Source organism: Hippichthys cyanospilos, chromosome 10 (assembly GCF_059441005.1).
Source record: "Hippichthys cyanospilos isolate Australia breed blue-spotted pipefish chromosome 10, RoL_Hcya_1.0, whole genome shotgun sequence".
In the NCBI taxonomy this organism is placed as follows: domain Eukaryota; kingdom Metazoa; phylum Chordata; class Actinopteri; order Syngnathiformes; family Syngnathidae; genus Hippichthys; species Hippichthys cyanospilos.
This window is the reverse complement of record NC_142378.1, coordinates 2,893,510-2,917,598: the sequence shown is the minus strand read 5'-3', so window position 1 is coordinate 2,917,598 and position 24,089 is coordinate 2,893,510. Positions and strand designations below refer to the sequence as shown.

Genomic DNA, 24,089 nt, shown 5'->3' with positions numbered 1-24,089 from the left:
TTTATGCATTCTTCTAACGTACTAATATTATTCATTTAAATAGTTTCAGAGCATTTTTTAAAGGCTGGAATGGTTTAGGCTTTTTACATGTAAAATGCACCTCGATTCATGAAATCCTTGTTAGGAAATGACATCCAGAACGAATTAATTTCACAGGTAGAGTTACATTATTTTGAATTCCCTTAAAAATGATATGTAATGGATGGAGGTAGATCGTTAAAGCAAATTGAATGTTGAATCTGAATTTCAAAATTTGAATCTTTTGGCTGCCAGGAAAAAGGAGGTTGTATTTGTAGAAATTCAAGAATGGGCATCTCTGTCAAAAATGTATATTTTTATGAATTACTCAAAACGAATTTTTCCCAAATAAGTCTAGTTTTGTGAAACCACATCGCAACCAGGCCCATGTAGGAGAAAATTAAAATCGAGCTATCGATTTGGTTTTCCTCTTTCAGTTACAGCGTCAAACTAAACTGCGCTGCCATCTACTGGTTGACAGTGGAATTACACCCGAAATAAAGGGGTGCTTGAATAAAGAGTGCATTTATCTTCTAATAGGTTCTCAGTGTACCACATCTGCATCCAAAACATTGATAGTTTTTTTTTTTTTTTTTGGGGGGGGGGCGTTATTACGACTCTGAAACGTATTCACATCAACACGTTATTATAAAGCGCTTTTGTGAACAGGATAACAGCCATGTCACTTTTGGTCCAGTTGATGAGCTCGTTTACCGCGATGAGCGAAAAAAACACACGCGGCAAAAACACACGACTTTGCCAGTGTCGTCCCTTTCATCCCAACGCCGAGCTCCCACTCGGCTTTGATCAAAAAAAAAAAAACGGAGAAGAATGCGCCGGCGTGTCCCTACATACTAATATTCAAAGCGCGTGCGTGCGCAATCTTTATTTTAATAAACACGGAGCGAAGCCCGCAGATCCGCAAAGGTAATAAACACATAGCGCCCCCCCACCCCCACCCGAAATGAAATTGGCCCTTTGACTTTTTTTTTTTATGCCGAGCGAGGAGAACGTCATGTTGGATTACTTGACATTTCTGTCCGATGGAGAAGGGGGCGGCAGATGAGATGATGATATATGAAAAGGGAGGATGAAGGCCACGGATGGACTCAGCTTCCTGTTTGATCCCCCCCCCCCCCCCACCCCCCCCCCCCCCCGTTCACCCCGATGACTCCTCGCTCGCCTCTGATGTGCCCAACCCGTTCCCCGCTTCGCATCCTCAAAAGTTGCCCCTCTTCTTGTGATCTCTCGCCCCCTTTTTGCTCGTTGCTTTCGCTCTCTTCTTGGTGATGTGATTTACCCCCACCCCCCCCCCCCCCCTTTCTTCCCCGAGAGGAATCACCCCTTGATATCAATTTAAGTGACACAGGCCAGGGGACGAGATGAAAATCGATTCTCCTTGCGGCCGACGCTTCTTCTATGTGGCTGGGAAAGGAAGGGGTGGTGGGGGGGGGGGGTTCTCTCAGCAAGGTCATATCCATCTCCCTTTGAGCTCTCATGACAAGGCAGAGCCCAAATCAGTCTGGCACTGACTGGACTGGAGAGGCATTAAAGAGAAGCGGCGCAGGCCATATCCAGCAATAAAGCGCTGCGCTAAATGACTTTGCGAGAAGTAATCCACGGGTGTCAAACTCAAGGCCCGGGGGCCGGATCCGGCCCGACTCATCTTTTTAATGCGGCCCACCAAATGCTAACGACGACTAAAATACCAAATTTGACAACGTTTGAAAGTTAAAATTAAAAAAATTAAACATTGTAACATCAATAAATAAAGTAAAAAAAAAAAAAAAAAACATGACAAATATATAAATTGCAATAAAAACACATAAATACAGAGAGAAATTATTTTAAAAAATAATTAAAAAAAAAAAAAACATAACCCTAACCCGCTACAATGCTTGTCTGCTATTGGTCAGCGACACGGTCAAAATGGCCGCATGCTAAAGCCTGGATCTCCTCTTAAGTCCTTAAAATAACATATTTATTGTGCATTTTAGTGCTTAATTCAAAGTTGAAAGGGTTAGCCATTTGTCCCAAGATTGCTCGTGATGTCAGAGAGAAATAAGAAGATGATTTTTACGGAAACGTAAAAATACAAAGAAATATGAAGAAGGCTAAGCTAGCCTAGGCTAGGCTAATCTCACTAGGGAATATGGCCATAAGTCGCTCAAAGGTAAATATTTTTCTACATCTTTTATTTATGATGTTTTTCAATTGTATACATGTATATTATATATATGCAGCACTTACTATACTATTTTCAAATGTATATATTCAATTTGATGTTTTTTACCTGTGGTTTTAAACGCATTAGCCAATTAACACCCAAAACTTTTTTAATTGGCTAATGCGTGTAAAACCCCAGGTAAAAACATCAAAATTGAATATACACATTTGAAAATAGTCTAGTAAGTGCTGCATATATATAATATACATGTATACAATTGAATAACATCAAAAATAAATCAAAAATATTTACCTTTGAGCGATTTATGGCCATATTCCCTAGTGAGGGTAGCCTAGCCTAGCCTAGGCTAGGCTAGCTTAGCCTTCTTCATATTTCTTTGTATTTTTACGCGAAATATTTGCCCGCAAAAAATAATCAACACTTTTTGCAGTGTATACAACAGCTGTTTTTTCTTTCTTTGAGAAAAAAAAGAACAAATGAGAAATTTTACTAGGCCGAATTTGTCAAATTGGTCATGATGATTTGGTTGATGTGGCGGGTCTTTGGACTGAAACAGTCAGTCTTATCGCTTGTCACGTTCGGAGCTAAAACAGGAAGTCGGGGGAGAAAAAAAAAACATCTGATGAAAAGATAAGCGGCACAGAAAAAGTTGATGGGATCATCTGAGGCAAAGTTTTGAAGGATCTCAAAGCGAGGGTCGGCGCCGTGAGCGCAAACGTGCCGCTCGGCGAGCCTTGATTGATATTTCCGACTTCTCCGCGGACTTTTAAGTGTCAAAGTCGATTCGAAGGACGGCTCGTCAGGTAGCGGGCGGCCTGTGAAATATTTCAATACGACGCCGTCGTTTTGTGTGCTTCGCAACCTTTTCTTATTTGCTCCTTTTGTATGGCGACTTTTTTCAATGCATTGACTGTCGTCCTTCATTTTTCTTATGGCGACATCGTTATTGCCAGCTCAGAATTCTTCAAATCGCCAGCCGTCCGAGCAGTTTGTGAAATATTGTGTCATAAGCACCAAAACTTTCAAAAGAATTACGTTTTTAAGATTTTAAGATGCGCCCAAAAGCCGTCGATTTTGTGCGCCTTATAATCCGGGGCGCCTTATGCGGCGCATAAATTGCAACTGATTTTGATGCGTGTTATTTTTTTTGTGTCCATTGAACATAGAGAAACAATGTTCTGAAATTCAAATAGAGAGATTCTAGTGTCATTTTTTTCGCATTTTTTAAGCTTTGAAAAAAAAGTGCCGTTTTCCACAACTAACAATTTTTTCTTTATTTTGAGCAATCGACATACCAAACCAACTAAAATAGAATATGGCTAATTTCTTGCAAAAAATAAAAAATAAAAAAAAATAATATATATATATATATATATATATATATATATATATATATATATATATATATATATATGAATTTAAACCGATTTTAAATAAGTATACATAATTGTTGCCCAAGGATTGTGCAAAATTTTTTCATAATCAAATGTCTGTAGTTTTTTTGTTTAAACAACTTTGTTTTTTTTTAATTTTAGCAGTCAAGGAGGTCGATATCCGATATTTGGAGCTGATATTCACTTTCATATATTGTAAAATATGATAAATAAAATATTCCCAGGATCATCAGAATCTCTCCTGAAGTTAAATGAAAATGTTTTGAAATGGTTCCATTTTAATCAATTATATCTATCAATTCATATCAATTATTTGAGTTATTAACTCATTCAATGCCAGGGACGTATTTTCACGTTTTTTTAAGAGTCTGAACATTAAATCCCAGATACTCAAGTATTAAAGTGATACTTTAATGCGACACTAACGTCCAGATATTAAATCGTTAATTAAGTGTCCGGGATTGAATGTCTGGACTCTTAAAAAAAAACGTAAAAATACGTCTCTGGCATTGAACGAGTTTTTTAAAAAATTGTGTCTCTGGCCCTTTAAGATTCCTATTTGAGTATTCCTCTATTGAAAAAAAAAAATGTCCGTCCTCTCAAAGTGCCCACACGTCACTTGGTCCCCTTTCAGCCGTGACGGCGCGGCTGCACAAGGAAGCAATTAAGGCGTCGCCCAAATCTTTCCTGAAAGAACAGAGCCGTATTTTGACCGACGAAGCGGCGGGAGGCAATCGCTCGGTAATTGAGGTCCGCCGACGCCGAGCTTCCTTTGTTTGCGCCGCCGCGACTGTTTTTTCACGCTGAAAGTTGCGCGCCGCTTTTGTTTGCGGGAAAGGGAATTCGGCGTCAAATTTACAGCGGAGCTCCGGTCCAAATTTGCTGGAATGGTTGCGCTTTTGGAGCTCGGCCTTCACCGGGGCGCCGTAAAGGCCGCGCTGGCTTCATTTGTGGACGCTAAAATCCGACGAAAGGCTACAAATGCAAATACGGGACTTTTTTTTTTTTTTTTTTTTTTTTTCATGGCTTGGCTTTTAACGATTTCTTCTTTTGGATCCGTTTTCCACAAATAAATGCGGACTGTAAAGCTTTTATGGGCGATAGAGATGATAGGAAAAAGGGGGTGTCAAACATATGGCCGGCGGGCCAGTTCCGGCCCGCAAATGTTTTCACTCCGCCGCATTAGACGATTTTGGAAGTAAAAAAAAATGAGATAATCTTTTATAAAAAATGAAAAACTTGAAACCTTTTTTGTTATTATTAATGCCAGCAACGTATTTTCACATTTTTTTTTTTAAGGGTCCAGCCCTTAAGATACTTAAGTATTAAATTAAGGACAATAATTTCCAGATACTTACGTATTACATAGATACTTAAGTATCTCAGATTGAATGTCCGGACTCTTAAAAAAAATAAATAAACAAATAATTTAAAAAAAAAACTACACAACATTCTGATTAATAGTGTTTCTGAAATATGAATTACACAGAAAAATCCATCCGTTTTTCCATCTCTGGGGGGGCGGCCATTTTGCTCCTGAGAGTTACACCACAGTTACTCATGGCTCAGCTAACGACCAATCATGGCTTAGCTTGCCAATGTCACATGACCACAGTAAGAAAAAAAGCATGTGATTAGTTGTTAGCCAGAACCTGAGCAGCTGTGATGTCATCTTCAGTATAAAATACAATATAAAATAAAATAATATAATATAGGATTATAAAATTAATTCATTATATATTGTAAACATGTTTTATATATAATTATGGATGAAATATACATATATTATCTAATATAACATATTATCTAATACAATAGTGTATGTAATATCATGTTAAATTAATATATGATAGATAATAAACAGCAGCAAGTGACAAACCGCCATTTTGATTGGACATGATTGGAGTCCTTGTGGTTGCTCTCAAAGCGGCGCAGACCTCCCTGGTTCAGATCCACAAGAGTATCCTGTTTTGGCAACTACACAGCCCCGCTATTGGCAAAAATCGGCATAAATTTGACTCAACTTTGAAACGCTTTGGAAAAAATGCCATTTATTAAAACGAAAAAACACAGATAAACCTCTAATATGCGTTTTCCACGAAAAACGGAGTCCGTTCCTCCCACACCCCAAAAACAAGCAGCCCCTCCTCCAATAAAAAGCAAAATATTCCAAAATAACCCCCCCCCCACCCCCCCCCCCCCCCCCTCCGGAGTTTCGCTCGCTTTTCGAACAGTAAATTTGCACCTCACCTTTGGATACTTGCGCATCGATCCGCTCGCTAGCTTTTTGTCTGGCTGCCGCGATTATGACTGATGCTCGTGTCGCGGGGGAACCTTCAAACGCTAAAAGAATACCAGTCGTGTGTTAGTGTACTTTTGTAGGACAGCGGGGACGCTTTTCACGGGAGATCTGGAAAGCATCCAGAAACGAACTCCAAGTGTATCCATCATATTTGGACACGTTCCCGCACAAACATGCAGCTGTTGCCTGTTCAAAGGTCAAATATGAAAACTGGAACAGTGGAAAGAGGAGCGGAATCCTCATGCTATTTTTTATGTCTTTGGGTAAAATAAGACGCGCTAATGCATGGTGGTCGACGTTTCGATCCAAAAATGAGTGGTGTAAAACCAATCGACTCGTTAAATCTCTTTGGGTAAAATAAGACGCGCTAATGCATGGTGGTCGATGTTTCGATGCAAAAATGAGTGGTGTAAAACCAATCGACTCATTCAGTCCCAAAGACGTATTTTTACGTTGTTTTTTTAAGACTCCATACATTCAGTTCTAAGTACTGTTTAGTTTTTCCGTTTCAAGTACTAACGTAATTGTAATAAGTAATTTAATTTAAGTAATTTAGGTACAAAAAGTACAATACTTTAACGACTCTTAAGTTCCAAATTAATTGATTACATTAGATACTGAAATACTAAATGAATTACTTTAGCTACTGAAAGATCAGGCTGATACCAACATTAATTTAATGTTTTTAAGTACTTAATGGGGTGCCTGATACCACCTAACCGATACTTAAGTTAAAAAAAGGAATAATTCTATTTATTTAAATATACTCGTGTATAAATAAACGGTATAAGTTGGAGGAAAAAATGGTATCGAACATGCATTATAATTTGGATATTCCTGGAAAGTGCCGCTACTCATAAAACGGACATTTTCATCATTCCGTTTCAATGTGCGTCACGTCTGCCAGGAAGCAAAGTCATCCGGTAATGCTGGGGGTGTAAACGGAAAAGCCAAGCTGGGCGTGCGTTACATCATGACCCCGATGTGATATACGCATGCGGCCTGTTAGACTGATTAAGCCCATTGATTCATGGACTCAGATGAATCCTCTGGGCGGATTTTTTTTTTTTTTTATCACCTCTTTAGTCATTGCAAAGAGCGAGAACGAAAATATGAATCCGAAAAGTGTGCACACTTGGATTTTACTATTACGTAAGAGTCTCTCGTATATAAAATTGAGATAATCATCCAAATTGACCGCGTTTGCTTTTTGACGTCTATCGCCGTCTATGGCAGCGAATGGACTGAACGATTGGACTGGACTGGATGAAGAATCATGTGGGTTCTGGGCAGTAATCCCGTTAGGTTCTAACTACATTCGACTGCGGAATAAGCGGAAAATCCAAATTTATCAGCAATAACACACACGCGTCATCTCAGCAGAAAGATTGCAGTAAATGATGGCAAGCCACTCTATGCTTTCAAAAGGGGGTAGTAGCACCATCTGGTGGACAAATATAAAAGCGAAATAAAAAAATCATTCAGGAAATACTTTTGATCAGAAATAACAAAAAACGTACACTAAGCCCCTTTACTATAAAAATACTTAAAATATTACTATTAATAGTAATATCCGGTTTGATTATTAGTAACAATTAGTAGTAATATTTTAAATAATTCACCGTTATAGTTTATATATCTATCAATAAACATATTAATTAATAATATACATATAATATATTAAATATAATAATAGTAATCACGAGAATATTATTAGATTATTAGTAACAATTAGTAGTAATATTTTAAATAATTCATCGTTATAGTTTATATATCTATCAATAAATATATTAATTAATAATATACATATATTAAATATAATAATAGTAATCACAAGAATATTATTAGATTATTAGTAACAATTAGTAGTAATATTTTAAAAAATTCACCGTTATAGTTTATATATCCACCAATAAATATATTAATTAATAATATATTAAATATAATAATAGTAATCACGAGAATAATAGTAAAATATTATTTAATTAAATGTATATGTTTTAATATAATTTTAGAAAATAGTATTGCAATTACAGATATTTATAGTTTTTTTTTTTGAGTCGCCTAAATCTGCTACCGTTTCTATGAAAATATTGCCTCAAAAATAGCATGTCAAAAATGGATGAAAGTGCAAAGCCGAAGCTAAAGCTACTTCAATGGAACACGGAGCGCGTGGGCCGTCTTTCTTTTGGTTTTGGTTTGTCTGGACCCGATGCGGCGCTTGTTAATCTGCTTTGCGCCCGGATGGCGGCCAAACAAAGTCGCCGCTCATAATTGAGTCGGTAAAATCGAAAGTCGGAGCCTTCTTGACTTTGCGGGCTGAGGGAAGAAACTATTCATGGGGAGCCAAACAAAGCTTCTGATTACATGGTGGCGGGAAGGGGGAGGGGGGGGGGGGGGGGGGCTCAACACCCCCGCCGATGATTTTAACACACAGCTTTTTTCCCAAATGCAAATCCTGACTCGTTAGCCCTCTCAAGATGAGATTTTTTTTTTTCCATGAGCACGCGTGTATGAAATCAAAATGCAAATGCGTGAAAACAAATGTCTTTGTCCAGCCTTTAACTGAAGCCGGAAACTTAAGTAGCAAAAATGGGTTTTTATTTGACAAAAAGAAAAAGGATTGGAAAAAAATGAGCAAATCCATTACTCGCGTCTCAAAGCGATCGTACGTCGCGTTACTCTGATCTCAATGCGTCATTCCTGGAAGCAGTCTGACATGCTTTGGAAAATGAAAGCCGATTACGCGAAAAAAGTAACTCAGCTACTTTACTCGTTACTGCTTTTCAAAGTTACTCAGTTGACTTACTGATGACTTGATTTCAAAAGTAACTAAATTAGATTACAAGTTACTTACAATAGTTACACTAAGCAAATATTGACGAGCCTTGCTTAGCATAAAAATGACTCCCGGTTCTGCCCCTTTTTTGACACTAAAGAAGAAAGTTTATTTTCAGTCAAAATAAATTCAAACCTGTTTTGTCCAAGCAAAATTATTTTGCTTATTTTCTTATTTTTATTTTTCTTATTTAACATCGATTTATATATATATATATATATATATATATATATATATATATATATATATATATATATATGTGTGTGTATAAATTATACATATACTGTATATATATATATATATATATATATATATATATATATATATATATATATATATATATATATATATATATATATATATATATACACAAAACCTATGTATAAATATACAGGTATGACATATACCCTTCATAAATATCTATATAAACATAATAAAATTCAACATACTGTTTGAAAAGCCGTAAGTATAAGTGAAAGAAAATACTGTTAAATTCCCTGCCCCTTTTTCAGTGTTCTTGTATTATATAATAAAATTTATACACACACACACACACACACACACACACACACACACACACACACACACACACACACACACACACATATATATATATATATATATATATATATATAAATTATATATGTACACATATATTTATATAAATTATATATGTACACATATATTTATATAAATTATATATATATACACATATATTTATATAAATTACATATATACATATATTATTTGTACAAATGATGTATATGTATGTCAATATACAAAGATACTTTTCTTTCTTTTTTATGAACTAAGTAAAGAACACACATTTGCTTCCGTGTAATCATCGTAAGAGAAATAAGCCCTGGCTGCATTAGTGTAGTGTAATTGATCAGCATTTTTGTTGCCGGTGATTTTTATGTTTTTTTAATTGCGATCGCAGTCGGTGCACATAAATGTTTGAGCAGTTCAATCGGCGGGTCAGCAAAAAACCCACCGTGTCCGAGCGCGCCTCCTTTTTATTTGCCTTCTATATACGCTATCTCCCGCAGCGACGCGGATCTCCTCCTCGCTCGAAAAAGCCGGCGGGGAGGGAGGAGCCGTAAAGATTTTACGGCCATCCCGAGGGTAAACATGCTTTACGAGGCTCAAGTAAAAACCAACTTTCGGCCCAAGTAAGGAGAATTATCGCGTTTACTTTTTTTTTTTTTTGGAGCACTTTAATGACCTCGCCTGAGATGATTGGATATTTGGTACTTTTCTTTAGACAGTCAGGGAGGATTACCCACAAAAAAAAAAGAAAAATAGCTTGAGGCTTTGTCAGCCATAAGTGTGACCAGGCTGTGTCCTGAGGGTGCTCAAGCACACGCTGAAGTAAATCCAAGCACCCTCGACATTTGAGAGCGCTTTATATTTTTTAACTTTTTTAAGCCTGTTTCTCAAGCTTGTTTTTGAGAGTGCGCAAGCACCAACTTAAGTCAATCCAAGCACCCTTGAGCTCTCTTGAATTTTTTAACAGTTTCCTCATTTTTGAGAGGATGGAAACCCATTCAAACCAGTCAGTTCTTAGTGGAAATGCTAAAAATTAGTAACATGTAAACTCTGCAAGCCAGAAGTGTGCCCAGCCAGTTTTTTCAGGGTGCTCAAGCACCCCCTTAGTAAATCCAAGCACTTTTGACAAGTATTTAGATTTTTTTTTTTAAGATGGTAGCAAGCAGTCTCACTTAATGCTGTCAGGCGCTTTTCGGGTAAACACATTAGCATGCAGAGGAACGCTGACTTGCGGGGATGAAAGCTCGTCAGATCAGTGGCGCTCTGCTGACACATGGGAGCCCGCCGAGCTGACGTGGGCACCTCCTCCATCATGGAGGCTTCCCAGCCGAGTCTCCTTTGCTCCGGTTTCATGTCCACGTTCGCTTGCTACATGAAACGCTAACTCTCGCGGTGCATAAAACTTGCTGATGTTCAGCCGCGTTAATGATGGGTGGGTTTTTTTTGGACTTATTCTGCCACAGTTAAATCTGCAAACCCCATATATATATATATATATATATATATATATATATATATATATATATATATATATATATATATATATATATATATATATATATATATTTTTTTTTTTTTTTAATATATATATATATATATTTTAAATATAAATAATAAAAAATAAATAATACAAAAAATAAATAAAATAAATAATATTTTAAATATATATTTGTGTGTATATATATATATATATATATATATATATATATATATATATGAATATATATATTATAAATATATATATATAAAATATTGTCACATTAAATGATAATTAATAAATGAGTATTATTGAACCGAATAATCATGATTAATCTAATTTATAAAGTCATGTGATAGATATATATATATATATATATATATATATATATATATATATATATATATATATATATATATATATATATATATATATATATCTTTTACATATTTCACATTATTTTGCATAATATATTTATATAATATCTGTAATTATGTTACATATTTGTGGACCTAATTTAAGTACTTAAATTAATTTAGTACAGCTTTAGGACTCCCAAGAAAATGATTTTAATAAAAGGTATTTAAATGAAAGAAAATTGTAAATCCAATTCATCAGTTAATTGATAAAATATCTGACACATTAATTGAATATTTAAATATCATTTCGTTGCAGCCATAATAAGCCGTATATATATATATATATATATATATATATATATATATATATATATATATATATATATATATATATATATATATATATATATATATATGAATGTACTTGGTTTTGTAATTTCCCACTTGATGGGTGGGCAGAGAAGCAAACGCGTGTGTACAAGCGATTAAAAAGTGTCTTTCCTGGCTTTAAAGCAAAGTAACGACTTGTTTTGATGGGCCCGCGAGTGTGTTTGCTCTCCCTTAATCAAAAGCGAGAAGAAGAAGAAGAAGAAGAAGTACGAACGTAGACACTTTCTGGCAGTCGTCGTTAAACATCCATAAAACAGGTTTTCATTGGTCCTTACTGCCGAGTTGACAGCACATAAATAGTTGTATTAAAATGTCAGAAAGTGCTTGATAGATGGCTTTTCAAAGCAGTCAGGTCTGCTTTTCCGCGGGGGTTACCTTCTCAAAAATACCCGCGCTCATCGAAATTCGGGCTTGAACTTCTTTCTGCCTTTTGTTTCTTTTTTTTTTTGAAGCAATAAATACATCAAATTGATTTTTTTTTGTATGGTCTGACTTAGGAGACAAAATGTCAAGCAAAATAAGCAAGGAAAATCTGCAATAGAGTTGTGGTCATGAACAAAAATAGATATATTAAATATACATATTTCACATTATATTGCATCATCACTTTAAAAAAAAAGTGTTCCATTGTTGTTTCTTTTTTTTTAAAGCAATAAATATGTAAAATTAATATTTTTGTATGGTTCAACGTAAAAGGACGAGTTCTCCTTTTCCTTTCCGCCTTTGAGTGAAAATTTTCCCTTTCGTCTTATTATTATTATTTGCGCTAGCATGAGAATTCGTAATCTTGAATCATGTACCGATTATGCAAATTTTTCTGAATATACACATTGTAGCGGTCACTTTCGTGCCGGGTTACGTCAATTTTCAAACGGCAGATGAATAGTAACCCGAACAAAAGAAGAAAATCGTCAAATCTCTACGAAGACAATGGAGCTAACGACGTGGCGGGCGAATGGGAATTCACTTGATGAGCTGGACGCGAGCGAGCGTGTGACATAATGGACGGTGACACGGGCCTGAGCCCACGTGATTGGCTGATGAGAGACTTAATTAAAGCAGAAGAGGACATTGATTGACCAACAAGGCCAGTTGATTTTTTTTCAAGTTCCGGTCAATAAAGACTTGCGGCTTCGGAGCAGGGGTGTGAATGCTCATCACGGGTGTGGACCGTCCCATCGACTTGCCTGTCAAATAAAATACTGCAAAAGTTTGATGTACTGGAAGCGGCAATACGGTTCCGCTTGCTAGCTTCGTTCGCCTCAAAATGGATTTTTTTTAATATACTAAAGTGTAAAGGGATATAACCAACCATAAATTATAACTATAAGCCACTACTTTTTCTCATGCTTTGAACCCTGTAGCTAATAGTCCTATCTCATGAGTAAACGTTAGCCTGTTAGCTAATATGAGGTCAATGACTTCCTGTTCTTGTTTGTCTACTTCTGCACCCTATTGGTTTAATTTTGGACACCTAAAATAGAGCCAAATTGTTTGTGGTGACAGGTTGTATTATCGGATAATGTAGCGCTAATAGTTTTTGGGGACTTTTTTTTTTTTTTTTTTTTTACAATATTTTGGGAAACTACATTTGCACAGTGTTTGAAGCAAATAAACAGCATTTCACCATTTGGCCAGTAGGTGGTACACCAAGACAACATAATTGTGCGTCAAGTTGGTCTTTGCATATGTTTCCCCCCCCACAAGTATTGCTGTGGTACGCCTTTTAGAATTGTTGTTGCTATTTTTTTTTCTTTTTTGTGATATCTCCTGAATCTTTTTGCAAAATATGGGTCGCAGGAAGCTTCAAGGCAAATATTTATAAACGTACTACCCAATTTAGTCGACTATTTCCCCCCCTGCCCCGCCGGTCACCACTGCAAAACTAGCGATTAAACTATTAAAAGACTGTCTTTTGTTTTTTATAGTTGTTGCAGCTAACAAGCTAACATTAGCTCACTAGCAAATGACAGGAAACGGACAAAATAATTTGATATAAATTGTATGAATGAAAAGTTCAATTATTGACGCAAAATTCTTTTTAATATACATAAGAATAAGTTAAATGACAAAGTAATGCTGTTCCACCAGAGCTAACTTTCCATATAATAAAAGATTTTAATGCTAGCTTGGTGTTAGCATCCAGCATGAAAAGAAGGTCTTGATCAACGCCGTCGAAGTTCTTTATTTTCATTGTATAAGTTGTTTTCATTCGCTCCACGTATTGTGTATTGTTCCTGTGTCCTTGCACCAACAACGGCCAATTATTTTTAATTAAGCCACCATTCTTACACCGTTCCTGGCAGTCACAACAGCCAAACAGAAAAGAGCTGTTAACAAAAACTTCAAAACGTGTCATTTCACCTTGGCGGAGCCCTTGAAAGTGTTGCGACTGCGAGAGATTGTTTGTGTGTGTATGTGTGGGTGTGCATTTTATTTAGCTTATTACTGGCGGTATGCAGAATGTGGTGGCAGTTATTATGAACCGCCGATAAATATTTATATTCACAGGACAGTCGAGTACATGGAGATTTTGTTTTAATGTTTTGAATGGCAAATGTCAACATTGACAATGTACATTGTTTGTAACTCAAATGAAGATATGAGCACCCGTGATTGTAAGTAAAGGCGCTTCAGGGGGTTTCTGTCTGTTTCAGTAACTCTTTTTAATGCCTTGACAGAAACGAAAGCAAATTAATTGGAACTTGAATTTTTTTTTTTTTTTTTTTTGCTAAATTGTGTTATGGTTTGATACAAATTCACTTTATTCATTCACTAATGCATTTTACAGATGCCTTTTTATGGCTGACAAGCCAGAAAAAAGAAAAATAAATCGATGATCTTATGCAATCTTTTGGGGTTGCTGGATAAAATACAACGAGAAATAAGAATCCAAATGTTGTTTGAAAATTTAATAAATCAGACACGGATGCTATTGCATGTTATTTCCTTGCTGTTCAATCTAAAAATATCTTGCTTTTATTAGCGTTCCATAGGGTGAAAAATGGAGAACCACGGCTTTGCACTTGCTGTCTTTGAGCTAAGTACTTGCAGTGACGGCAAACTACGAGGGTCAAATTTGTCATCAAATTTTAAGCGTCTGCACAGCAAGAAAAAAACTACTGTTTTTTTTTCCTCCAAGTTATACATCTTGAATAAAAAAAAGTAAAAAAAAAAAAGAGCCATCATGACCAATTTGCAAAGGTGCCCCCACCAACATGGCTGCCATGTAGGCACGGCAGTTTTCTTTCTTCGGTGATGTATTATAAACGACTGTCAAGTCTGTAAATTCTTTTTAAATGCCCCCTTGAGCACTATTTGCCCCTATTAATATGATAACCAAACAACAATGAGTGTATTTGTCTAGTCGGAATGTCCCCGGCCTGGGAAATCCTCCATTTCCTTTCCTGGGGCGCATATTTTTGTTTGTCGTTGTCAGTCCCATGAGTTCAGCTGGTCTTCGGGCGTTTCCCTAATTGGTCCTCGACATCCTGCCTTAACGCTTGAGCTGTATCCGCAATAGACTTCTTTCTGAAGCCAAGAAAGGCCACGTAGCTATCTAAAAAAAACAATGTCGAACGGCGGCGCGCAATATGAAAACATGCTAATTAACGGCGCAGTTGTTTCCCTGTAAAGTTAATGTTGTGAGACGTGCGAGTGTAAAGACACACTCTCAATCAAAGAAGATTGTTTATAAGGGCTATTATTACTTTATGTAATGAAATTCATTAACCAGCACCAACCTTGGCTAAAAACCTGCTGCTATCATCGATTTGACATGGCTAGTAAAATACAGATAGATACAAATATAAATTGCTAAGTTTTAGAGTGTGTCTAAAGGTGACTGATAACACACTTTGTTTATGGAGGCCACAAAGAATGATTTCAGAAGATTGTTTTGCATTTCCTGTATCAATGAACGCACATACAGATTTATCTATAACGGTCCTAAGATTGACCCCTGGGGAACTCCATAGTTTGGCCCGAGATACAGTTATTAATTTTAATAAAATATGTTCTGTCCTCAACGTAGGAATTGAACCTGTTTTGAGAAAGACTAAAGGGTGACCCAGTGTCAATCTTTTTATGATTTATATACTTCTTGTGTAACATTTTTAACAAGCGCAAAGCATGTTTGGTTGAAAAAAGGTGAATTCTGCACACAAAAAAGATTCCCAGTTTTATTGACTAGTGTTCCTACTGGGGAGAAAAAAATAGCGCACGGGTTTTGCTGAAAGCAAAATTCTCACAAGATGATCTGGACTGAACTGGTCCTGCATGAGCAAAACAAAAACAACATAAAAAAAATCTTAAAATAGTTTATGATGGTACTTATTTGTTGATGACAGATTTTTATTTTATTAACACTGCTGGTGAAAAATGTCTAAACAATGATTAAGAAAATATTCGGTATTTATGAAAAAAAAACATGGCAAAAAACCTGCGAAATGAGACAGTGAAAGTTGAATCGCGTTATATCGAGGGAACGCTGTACTTCTCATTTTGATTGATGAGCTTTTCTGGATTTTTTTTTTCCCATCAGGATTACTCAAAGAGACGTTCATCAAAGAGCCAGACGGCTTGGTGTCGGTCAACCTGCTGGTGGTGTCTGCCGTTTCGGCCTTCGCCACGGGCGCCATCTTCTCGGGCCTGGCCGTCTGTTGGATCATGAGCCACCGGCACCGCCACGGCCGAGGAGCCGGCGCCAAAGGGGCCCGGCGCAAGAGCGACAAGGAGCAAAGCATGCTGGGTCCCGGCGGCGGCGGCGGCTCGGTGATGAGCGTGACCAGGACCAGCGGCGGCGACCGGCGGAACTCTCAGGTGGACAACCCCTTCGTCGCGGCCAACGGGTGGCCCAAAGGGGACATGGACCCGGGCTTGCTGCCCACCCCGGAGCAGACCCCGCTGCAGCAGAAACGGGTCGTGCGCCTGCCCGACTCCGACTGGGACCAGAGCCAGACCTTCCTCACGTCCGTCGGGCCGCCTTGCCCCAACAACTCCGTCATCTACCTGAGCTCCAAGTTCCTGCAGGGAGGCGGCGGAGGGATGGTCCGGATCGACGAACCGGGGGAGGTCCTGTTGCCCCCGCACGCCGAACGCCAACGCTACCTGATCCTCTCCGCCCAGCGGGGCGGGAACGGCGGCGGCGGCGGCCGTCCGGCGGGCGCCCTGAGGAGCTCGGCGGGGGACTACATCTACCCCAGCACGCCGCAGGACTCTCCGGACCGACGACGGGTGGTGTCAGCGCCCACACCCCACATGGACTACGGGGAGCCTCGCTGGAGCCACGAGGCGCTCAACTACAACGGCAACAACGGTGTGCCGTACCACCCCCAGCGCCAGGCCCTCATCCGGCCGGAAATGCACGGCCATCGAGGCGGCCTGGGACAACTGTCCGACTACAGCCACCTTCTTGTAAAAAGCGAGAGAACCCCTAGTGTCCAGTGAGGAAACTGAAAGTCCTCGGATCAACCCCTTCCCCCCCGCGACTGGAAGAAACCAATCCGCTGCCCCCTTCCCGACCCCCCTCCCTACTTTCCCCGTCCGTCCTCTCTCACCGTCATTCAACGTCCTGACGTCACTCGGCCGACTGACGAGTGAGACGAGAAGCAAAAGGGGCTCTTTGCTGAAAAGGTGCCCGTTCTTCCGCCGTGCGTCGAAGGACGCGGCGTCGGTAAGGAATAAGGATGCTTAACCTCCCGAGACCCGATCTATTCTTCTATGTCCACCGTTGTGTCCATCTTGTCTCGGCGAGACAGCAAAGCAAATTGCATCCCGCCTAAACAGGAGACCATTGAGAAATGCCAGGATGTCCTCAACTGAGGACACTAGGACTTAATGAGGTCGCTCCAGTCAGTCAAAAGACATGTTCACTTCGGTGGACACAAATGAATAGGCTGGGTCTCAAGAGTTTGAGGAGGCGGAATCTCGGGGCAAAATCACTGCGTGGAGACAATGATGAACATTTTTGACTTGCAGAGGCACACGCGTCTATATTTTAGTTTGTGCTTTTCTTGCCCCGCCCACTTTGAGACTATTGTAGCTTTTTGTGTGTGTTTGAGTGCATGGTGTGTGTGTGTACATGTCTCCACTTCAGCACTCCCCAAACGGTCAACCACACTGTGAAAAAAAATGCTGTTTTTACGCTAAAACACCGGCAACTCGGTTGCCAGAAAAATACCGTTAAATTACGGTCCCCCATTTTCGACATTGTATTGATACTGTTGATTTTACTCAGTACATTTTGTATTTGTAAATTCAACGGTGTTAATTGCATTTTTACCGCAAGTTTTTGTGTTACGGTCATTTAACGGTACATTCTGGCAACCGAGTTGCTGGTGTTTTACCATAGAAACGGCAATTTGGTTTTACGATGCATCTACCGTAAAAAAGTCCTTTGACGTCTATAGCCGTCAACGGCAGTGAACGAGTGAGCCAACAATCAAGGTCGTAATGTGCCTCAAAACATTTGAATTATTTTACAAAAAATTTGACAGCCATTATGGTGAGTCTATCCTGAAATTATAACAAAAGCACAAGTTCTTTAACCACCTTTTGAAACTAATAAGTATGCTAACATCGACAACGGATACACTTTGAAAGAGAACGTTAATAATTCATTATGAATGTTCTGCATTATAATATGAATGTAATAATAATTTACTAGTGAATTAATAGCGGCAAATTACAGATGCAGCTCTGCTTCCTGTGATAACACCCATCCCGGGGGTGGAGTCAACATTGGGCCCCCTTTTTACGAGGGAACTAGCGGTCCTCCTCATGCCCGTTTAAAAATGCGGCCATGAATTAGAAATCCAGCCAAAAAATGATATTTCAGTCTCTGTTTTCTCAGCAAAAGGGTATTTTCAGAAATTGAACAAAGCGCTCTCGGGTCTCGTCTGACCCGACCCTAACGAGAGCCGCGGCGGTCGGCCGCCGTCTGAATCGGGCCGCCGGGGAGCTGCGTTCAGGCCGCTTGTTGCCAACACTGGGCCTCTTTGTGCCCTAACAAATAGCCGTTAGGAATCCGGCAGCCGGTCTCGCGGAATCTCAATGAGGGAGGGCAAGTCCATCCATCCGTCTTGGGAGATAAGACCGGCGGGGTACTTGTCGGCCAGGACGCTATCGCAAGCGTTGACCCACATATCGCTTTTGTGAAATTCGTCAAATGAATTCCCGGCAGTCTGCGCTTGTCTTGAGGTTACATTTTGTCCAATCAGATTTCAGCCTCTGCTTTACCACGTCACTTGAATCTGATCGGGCGTTTCGGAATCTGAATTGCTGGACTATGGATTTTAACCCTTGGGCAGTATTTTGTCCAGTCTTTTGATCGTTTCATAGAAGGCATTTCATATTAATGTGAAAGCATAGAAAAAAGGTAGTAGGGAGCTGAAATTTCACCCAGATGGTGACAACATGTCAAATTTCAACATGGCACAACCACTTGGTTTTCGTACGAGTTTGCCATCTCCTTGGCTAAAAAATATTACACGTCAAAGGAAAAGCATAAGAAGAAGACTTTAGGAAGCTGAAATTTCACCCAGATGTTGACAACATGTCAAATTTCGACATGACATGACCATTTAGTTATCACACTAGCTGGAGTGTACCATTCCCTCGGCTAAAAAACCTGCTGAGGATGACGTGAAAGAAAATGACCCAAAAATGGTCAAACTACCAATCCTTTCATCCGTACGTTAAAAGCATTTCACTTCAAAGGAAAGACACTAGGGAGATGAAATTTCACCCAGTGACTTTCAAAAGGAAAAACTGCAAGAATGATTTGGAAGAAGAAGACCAAAAGTTGACAAAACTACCAATCCTTTCAGCTGTACATCAAAAGCATTTCACATTTTAAAAAAAAAAACATTGAAAGAAGACACCAAGGAGCTGAAATTTTACCCAGATGGTGACTTTCAAAATAAACTGTGAGAATGATGTTGAAGAAAATGATCCAAAAATGGTCACATCAGAAGGAAAGCATCGAAAGACGCCAGTAGGGAGCTGAAATTTCACCCAGATGGTGATAACATGTCAAATTTCAACATGGCACACTTAATAATCACACTACCACGAGTGTGCCACCCCTTTGGATGAAAAAAAAACGGAATATGATGTGGAAGAAAATGATCAAGTATACTTGAGTCCTCTTCATAAAATAAAGTATTTTTACAACAATACTCAACCATTTGAGCAAACCATGAGTACCAATTTCAAGAAAAACATTATTCCATGTTTTTTTTCTTTCTTCTTATACTGAACTCCACCAAAGAGCGTTTTCCTCGAGTGGCGCTGCGAATCGCCGTGGGCGCTGTCTGCCAAACGATGAAAACAAGGACGGAGCAAGACGAGGCCGAGGAGGAGATTGGCGCCGGGCGAGCATGTTTAAGTCCCCGCATTAGCGCTCGGAGCATGTCATTAGCGACGCTGTCCCCGCGCCAGCGTGCTCAGCCAGCCGCGTCGGCTAAACATGCCTGATTAGCTCCGGTGCACGCCGGCGATCTGACGAGCCCCCGGAAAATCACTGCGGACGCGGCCACCCGCCGCCATCATTCCACAAGCACCGGTAGCGCGCCAGTGACATAAAACGCACATAAAAAGGACACTTGCAAATTCGTCATTTTTCATTCGTCAAACCATATAAAAACAGTCAGACAAATTCAAGTAGATTTTTGACGTCTATAGTCGTCAATGGCAGTGAATGAGTTGAGGGAATTCAAGGGTTTTTTTTTTTTCTTTGTGAGAAAAGTCAGCTGCCATTTTGTCCTATACTGCCCTCTGCAGTCCACAAGATGATTTCAAACGTCCCTTCAGGCTCGCGTTGCAAAGGTCACGTGACCAATCCCAGAAAAAAGGCGACCTATGGCACATGTGATGCCAGTTCAAAATTGATTTTTGACGTCAATAGTCGTCAATGGTAGTGAACGAGATAAAAAGGGAATTCGTCCAGACTGAAATAATTGATCAAAATTGACTCATTAGTTTGTGGCAATATTAGGAGCATAAAGATGCCTGTGATTCTTTTCAGGTTTTCTTTCTACATGTGTTGCACTAGCAATTGTGTTCAAAATATTTTAACTCTTTTAGTGACAAGCGTCATCAAAAAAGGAAACCTCTAGAGGGCGTTTTTAGCATTTTCACTCATCTTTCAAGGGCAACAGAATATTGTGAGCTATATCTATGTAAATATGGGTGCTGCCATATGAAAGATTGACTTCCATTCTTCAGTTAGAATTGATGTATGTAATTGCTATGCTGTACGTGCGGAAACACTGCCATCCAATGGTCACAGTTGTCACTACAGTGCTCTATTGGCTTGAATAAGCATTAGTCAAGGGTGTCAGCTAACCCCCATAAAAAAACAGCTGTTATTTTTTACTGTTTTTACTATTTTAAAAGACAAGAATTCTCATCCATGGCACTGAAACAGTTAAGGTATTTTCATGACAGTATTGATTCTACTTTCATTAGCCCGTCAATGTGGTTTTGCATCTTGAGTTAGCATCAAGCTAACACAGACTTTTTTTCATTTAGCTCCACCGAACTTGGGTTTGAACTTAAAAGACAAAATACGAAAATCGGGTGAAGCGACATGCTTACACAAGCCATCATCCTTCCCGCCCACGCGTTCTTTTCATCGTTATCCCCTCGCCGCCACCTGCTAGCTGCCTTGCATTGTTGTGGCCCCGTAAACGTTTTTTGTTCACATAAAAACCTATTTGTGTCCTCCAAACTGACAGGACACGTTCAAAGGCTATTGTGCGCTAAATTGCTTTGCTTGTAGCGCAATTGTGCACATACAAGAGAAAAACACATTCTGGCCTTGACCCAGCCTCTTGCTATTGATTAGCTTGCGCGCTCTCGTTCTCGTGTGGAGCCTCAAAAAAAACGGAATGAAAAACTCTGCAGGAAATGAGCAATTACAGAGATTTCGGTAAATGAAGTCAGAGTCAATTAAATCCTTTAGCAGGGACGGCCATAGACGCCATTTTTTACTAGTGAAGTTCACTCGTTCGTCATTGACCACAAAACATGAAAGCAGACGTTTTTTTCTAATATATATATATATATATATATATATATATATATATATATCAATCATATGAGTGAGTGTGTATGGATGTGATTGAGTGTATGTGAGCACAATAGGGATTCACAATCGAAATCTTGATTTCTTTTTCCGTGTAAAGTTGATGTTTTTATTCAGCACTGATCCCCTTGTTTTCCATGTTTGTGTTTCTATGCTTTGTGAAATTATGTGAATTTGAATTTTGATCGTTCTGATGATACACGTTCCGGTGTGGGACAATGAAGGTGAAGACTATCATGTCCAACGTCGGAGGTTCAAAACTAGGGGGAGCCTCCCGTGACCCCGCCCCTTTCTTCCGAGCCCCTCCCCTCCCCCGCCCTCACCAACTGTCGATCACATGACAAGCGACCATGTGTACATAAATGTTGATTCTTTTTTTTTTTTGTGTGTAACTTAAGTGCAGTAGCTGCATGTCCACACAGCCTCTGTTTGTGCGTGTGTACAGAGGTTGCACACGCGTGTGAATTTGTACGGTACATTCAAAAGTCCAGTCACACGTGCATGCACCATCTCACCACTGCACAATGCCATTTGCACTACATGACAACGCAGCACATTACGCTCCAAAACAAAACGCAACATCCGCCATAGAAAAAAAAAACATTATATTGAACTTTTTTACATCCATCCATGTATATGCCATAAAGTGCAACAACAAACTGCTTTTGTGCACCATTGCCCACCAAGTTCTGTCTTTCACTCCGCATGGAGACTTGACTTCACTTTTCTTACTCAAAATAAAACACTCGGACATTGAGATTTTTTTTTTTTTCTGTCATCCTCAGCGATCTCCATTCGAGTCCGCAATAAATAAGATACATAACATTGCTTGATAGAGACTGGGTTGAAAAAAAAAAATGGTTGTAATACCGCCAACATCCACTGGAGGAATATTGCCTGTCTATGTGTGCTGCGCCAGCGTTTGTATTGAATCTTCTGAAAGTGTTATCACGATGCAAAATCAATGCTATTTTTATTAGCTCATTTATGGAGATTTGCATCAAACTAAATGGACTTTTCATGAAATTCTATTGTTTTTTTTTGTTTTTTTAGTTTGACAATAAATACAGAAATCAAAAGAAGTGGAAATCAATAGCCAGATTGGGTTTTTTCTGAGGATTTTTTCACTATAATATTCCCTCAGTGGACTCAAAATATTCCTATTAAAACAAAAAAAAAAAGATCAGGTTGGGCTGTTTGTGCCTCAAGGTGCCACTGTACTTGTATTTCAGATATGCTGAGAAATTCAGGTGAAGTGTCATCATTACTATTTTTTTCTTATCAATTTCCATGCATTTCTATGCAATAAACAAGTAATATAGCAATATTTAATGCAACATTATTAACATTTTTAGAGACAAAAAAACGCCACATTCTTCTGTCACAATACTGTTGTAATACCATCAATATCCACTAGAGAGAGCTCTACATCCCTCCAAAACTGAAATGCAATTGTCTCTCTACATGTGTTGCGCCAGCATTTGTGATTCAAAATTTGTTTAGTGTTATCACAACAGCAGTGCAACTTTTTTTATGGAGTTTCCCATGGAGAATTACCATCATGCTAAGAAACATTTTTTATGCACTATTTACCAAAATGCTGCCTCGTGTGAAGTCAGTTGATTCAAGTTTGCTCTTAAGACAAAGCAAAAAAAAAAAAAAGGGGGGGGGCAGGACATTCTAATCGCAAAAATTGTACCTGTATTTTAACTTGAAAGATAGAGTGAAGGCTTAACCTTACTATTTTTTTCTTGTAACCCTCAATCTTTATTATTGTACGAATTAATCCAGTGATAAATTGTAATAAACATTGTTTAATAACGCAAACTGCACATTAAGACAATGCATTAAAAATGCCTAGATGCTTTAAAATAAATTCCACTTCATGGCACTATGCTGCTGTAATACCCTGAATATCCACTAGAGGAAACTAATTCCCTTCAAAAACAAAGGAAACAAAACTTTTTTAAATACCGATCTTAACCACGAGATCGCATTATAAGTAAGCGTTTTATTTCATTCTTTTAATGTACCTGCTTTTTTTTAACCAGGTAAGTTTATTTCATTGGTTTTATCCAGACATTATTATTGGATGCCAGTGTACTTACAGAATAATACTTACAATTTATGCTTGGTTGGATTGAGCTAAAATATTATTTTGCTTCTGCAGTCGTGTCGGAAAAAGCCGAGCCGACGCTTCAAAGTGGAGGTCAGAGGTGAGATGCCCAGCTGCTGCTCCATATATTGCCACTAGATGGCAGAAGAAGCCAGCACGAGCAACACACAACATCGATTTTACCTTATATCAATTATTGTGGGTCCATAAATGCGTAAGAACTTATGCTAAGAAATTTAAAATTAATTAATTTATACTCTTGAATTGCATTTGTTATAAAAAACGTTTACAGCAGTATTAATTACACATTTTTTGGTGTTTCGTTCAAGCAATTGGGTTTAAGTTTTGAATCTGTTATTTTCTGTTC

The 24,089-nt window shown here is 38.6% G+C and overlaps 1 protein-coding gene across 3 annotated transcripts in view; it reads left to right on the top strand.

The window, feature by feature from the left end:
- sema6bb (sema domain, transmembrane domain (TM), and cytoplasmic domain, (semaphorin) 6Bb) overlaps positions 1–22,699 on the top strand; it is a 157,776-nt gene extending 135,077 nt beyond the window's left edge. For all 3 annotated transcript variants that reach the window (XM_088426577.1, XM_088426578.1, XM_088426576.1), the window contains one exon: positions 16,060–22,699. In XM_088426577.1, the coding sequence (XP_088282703.1) occupies positions 16,060–16,964 (905 nt within the window). In that variant the 3' untranslated portion in view covers positions 16,965–22,699. The remainder of the gene's footprint in view (positions 1–16,059) is intronic.
- The last annotated feature ends 1,390 nt before the right edge of the window (positions 22,700–24,089 follow it).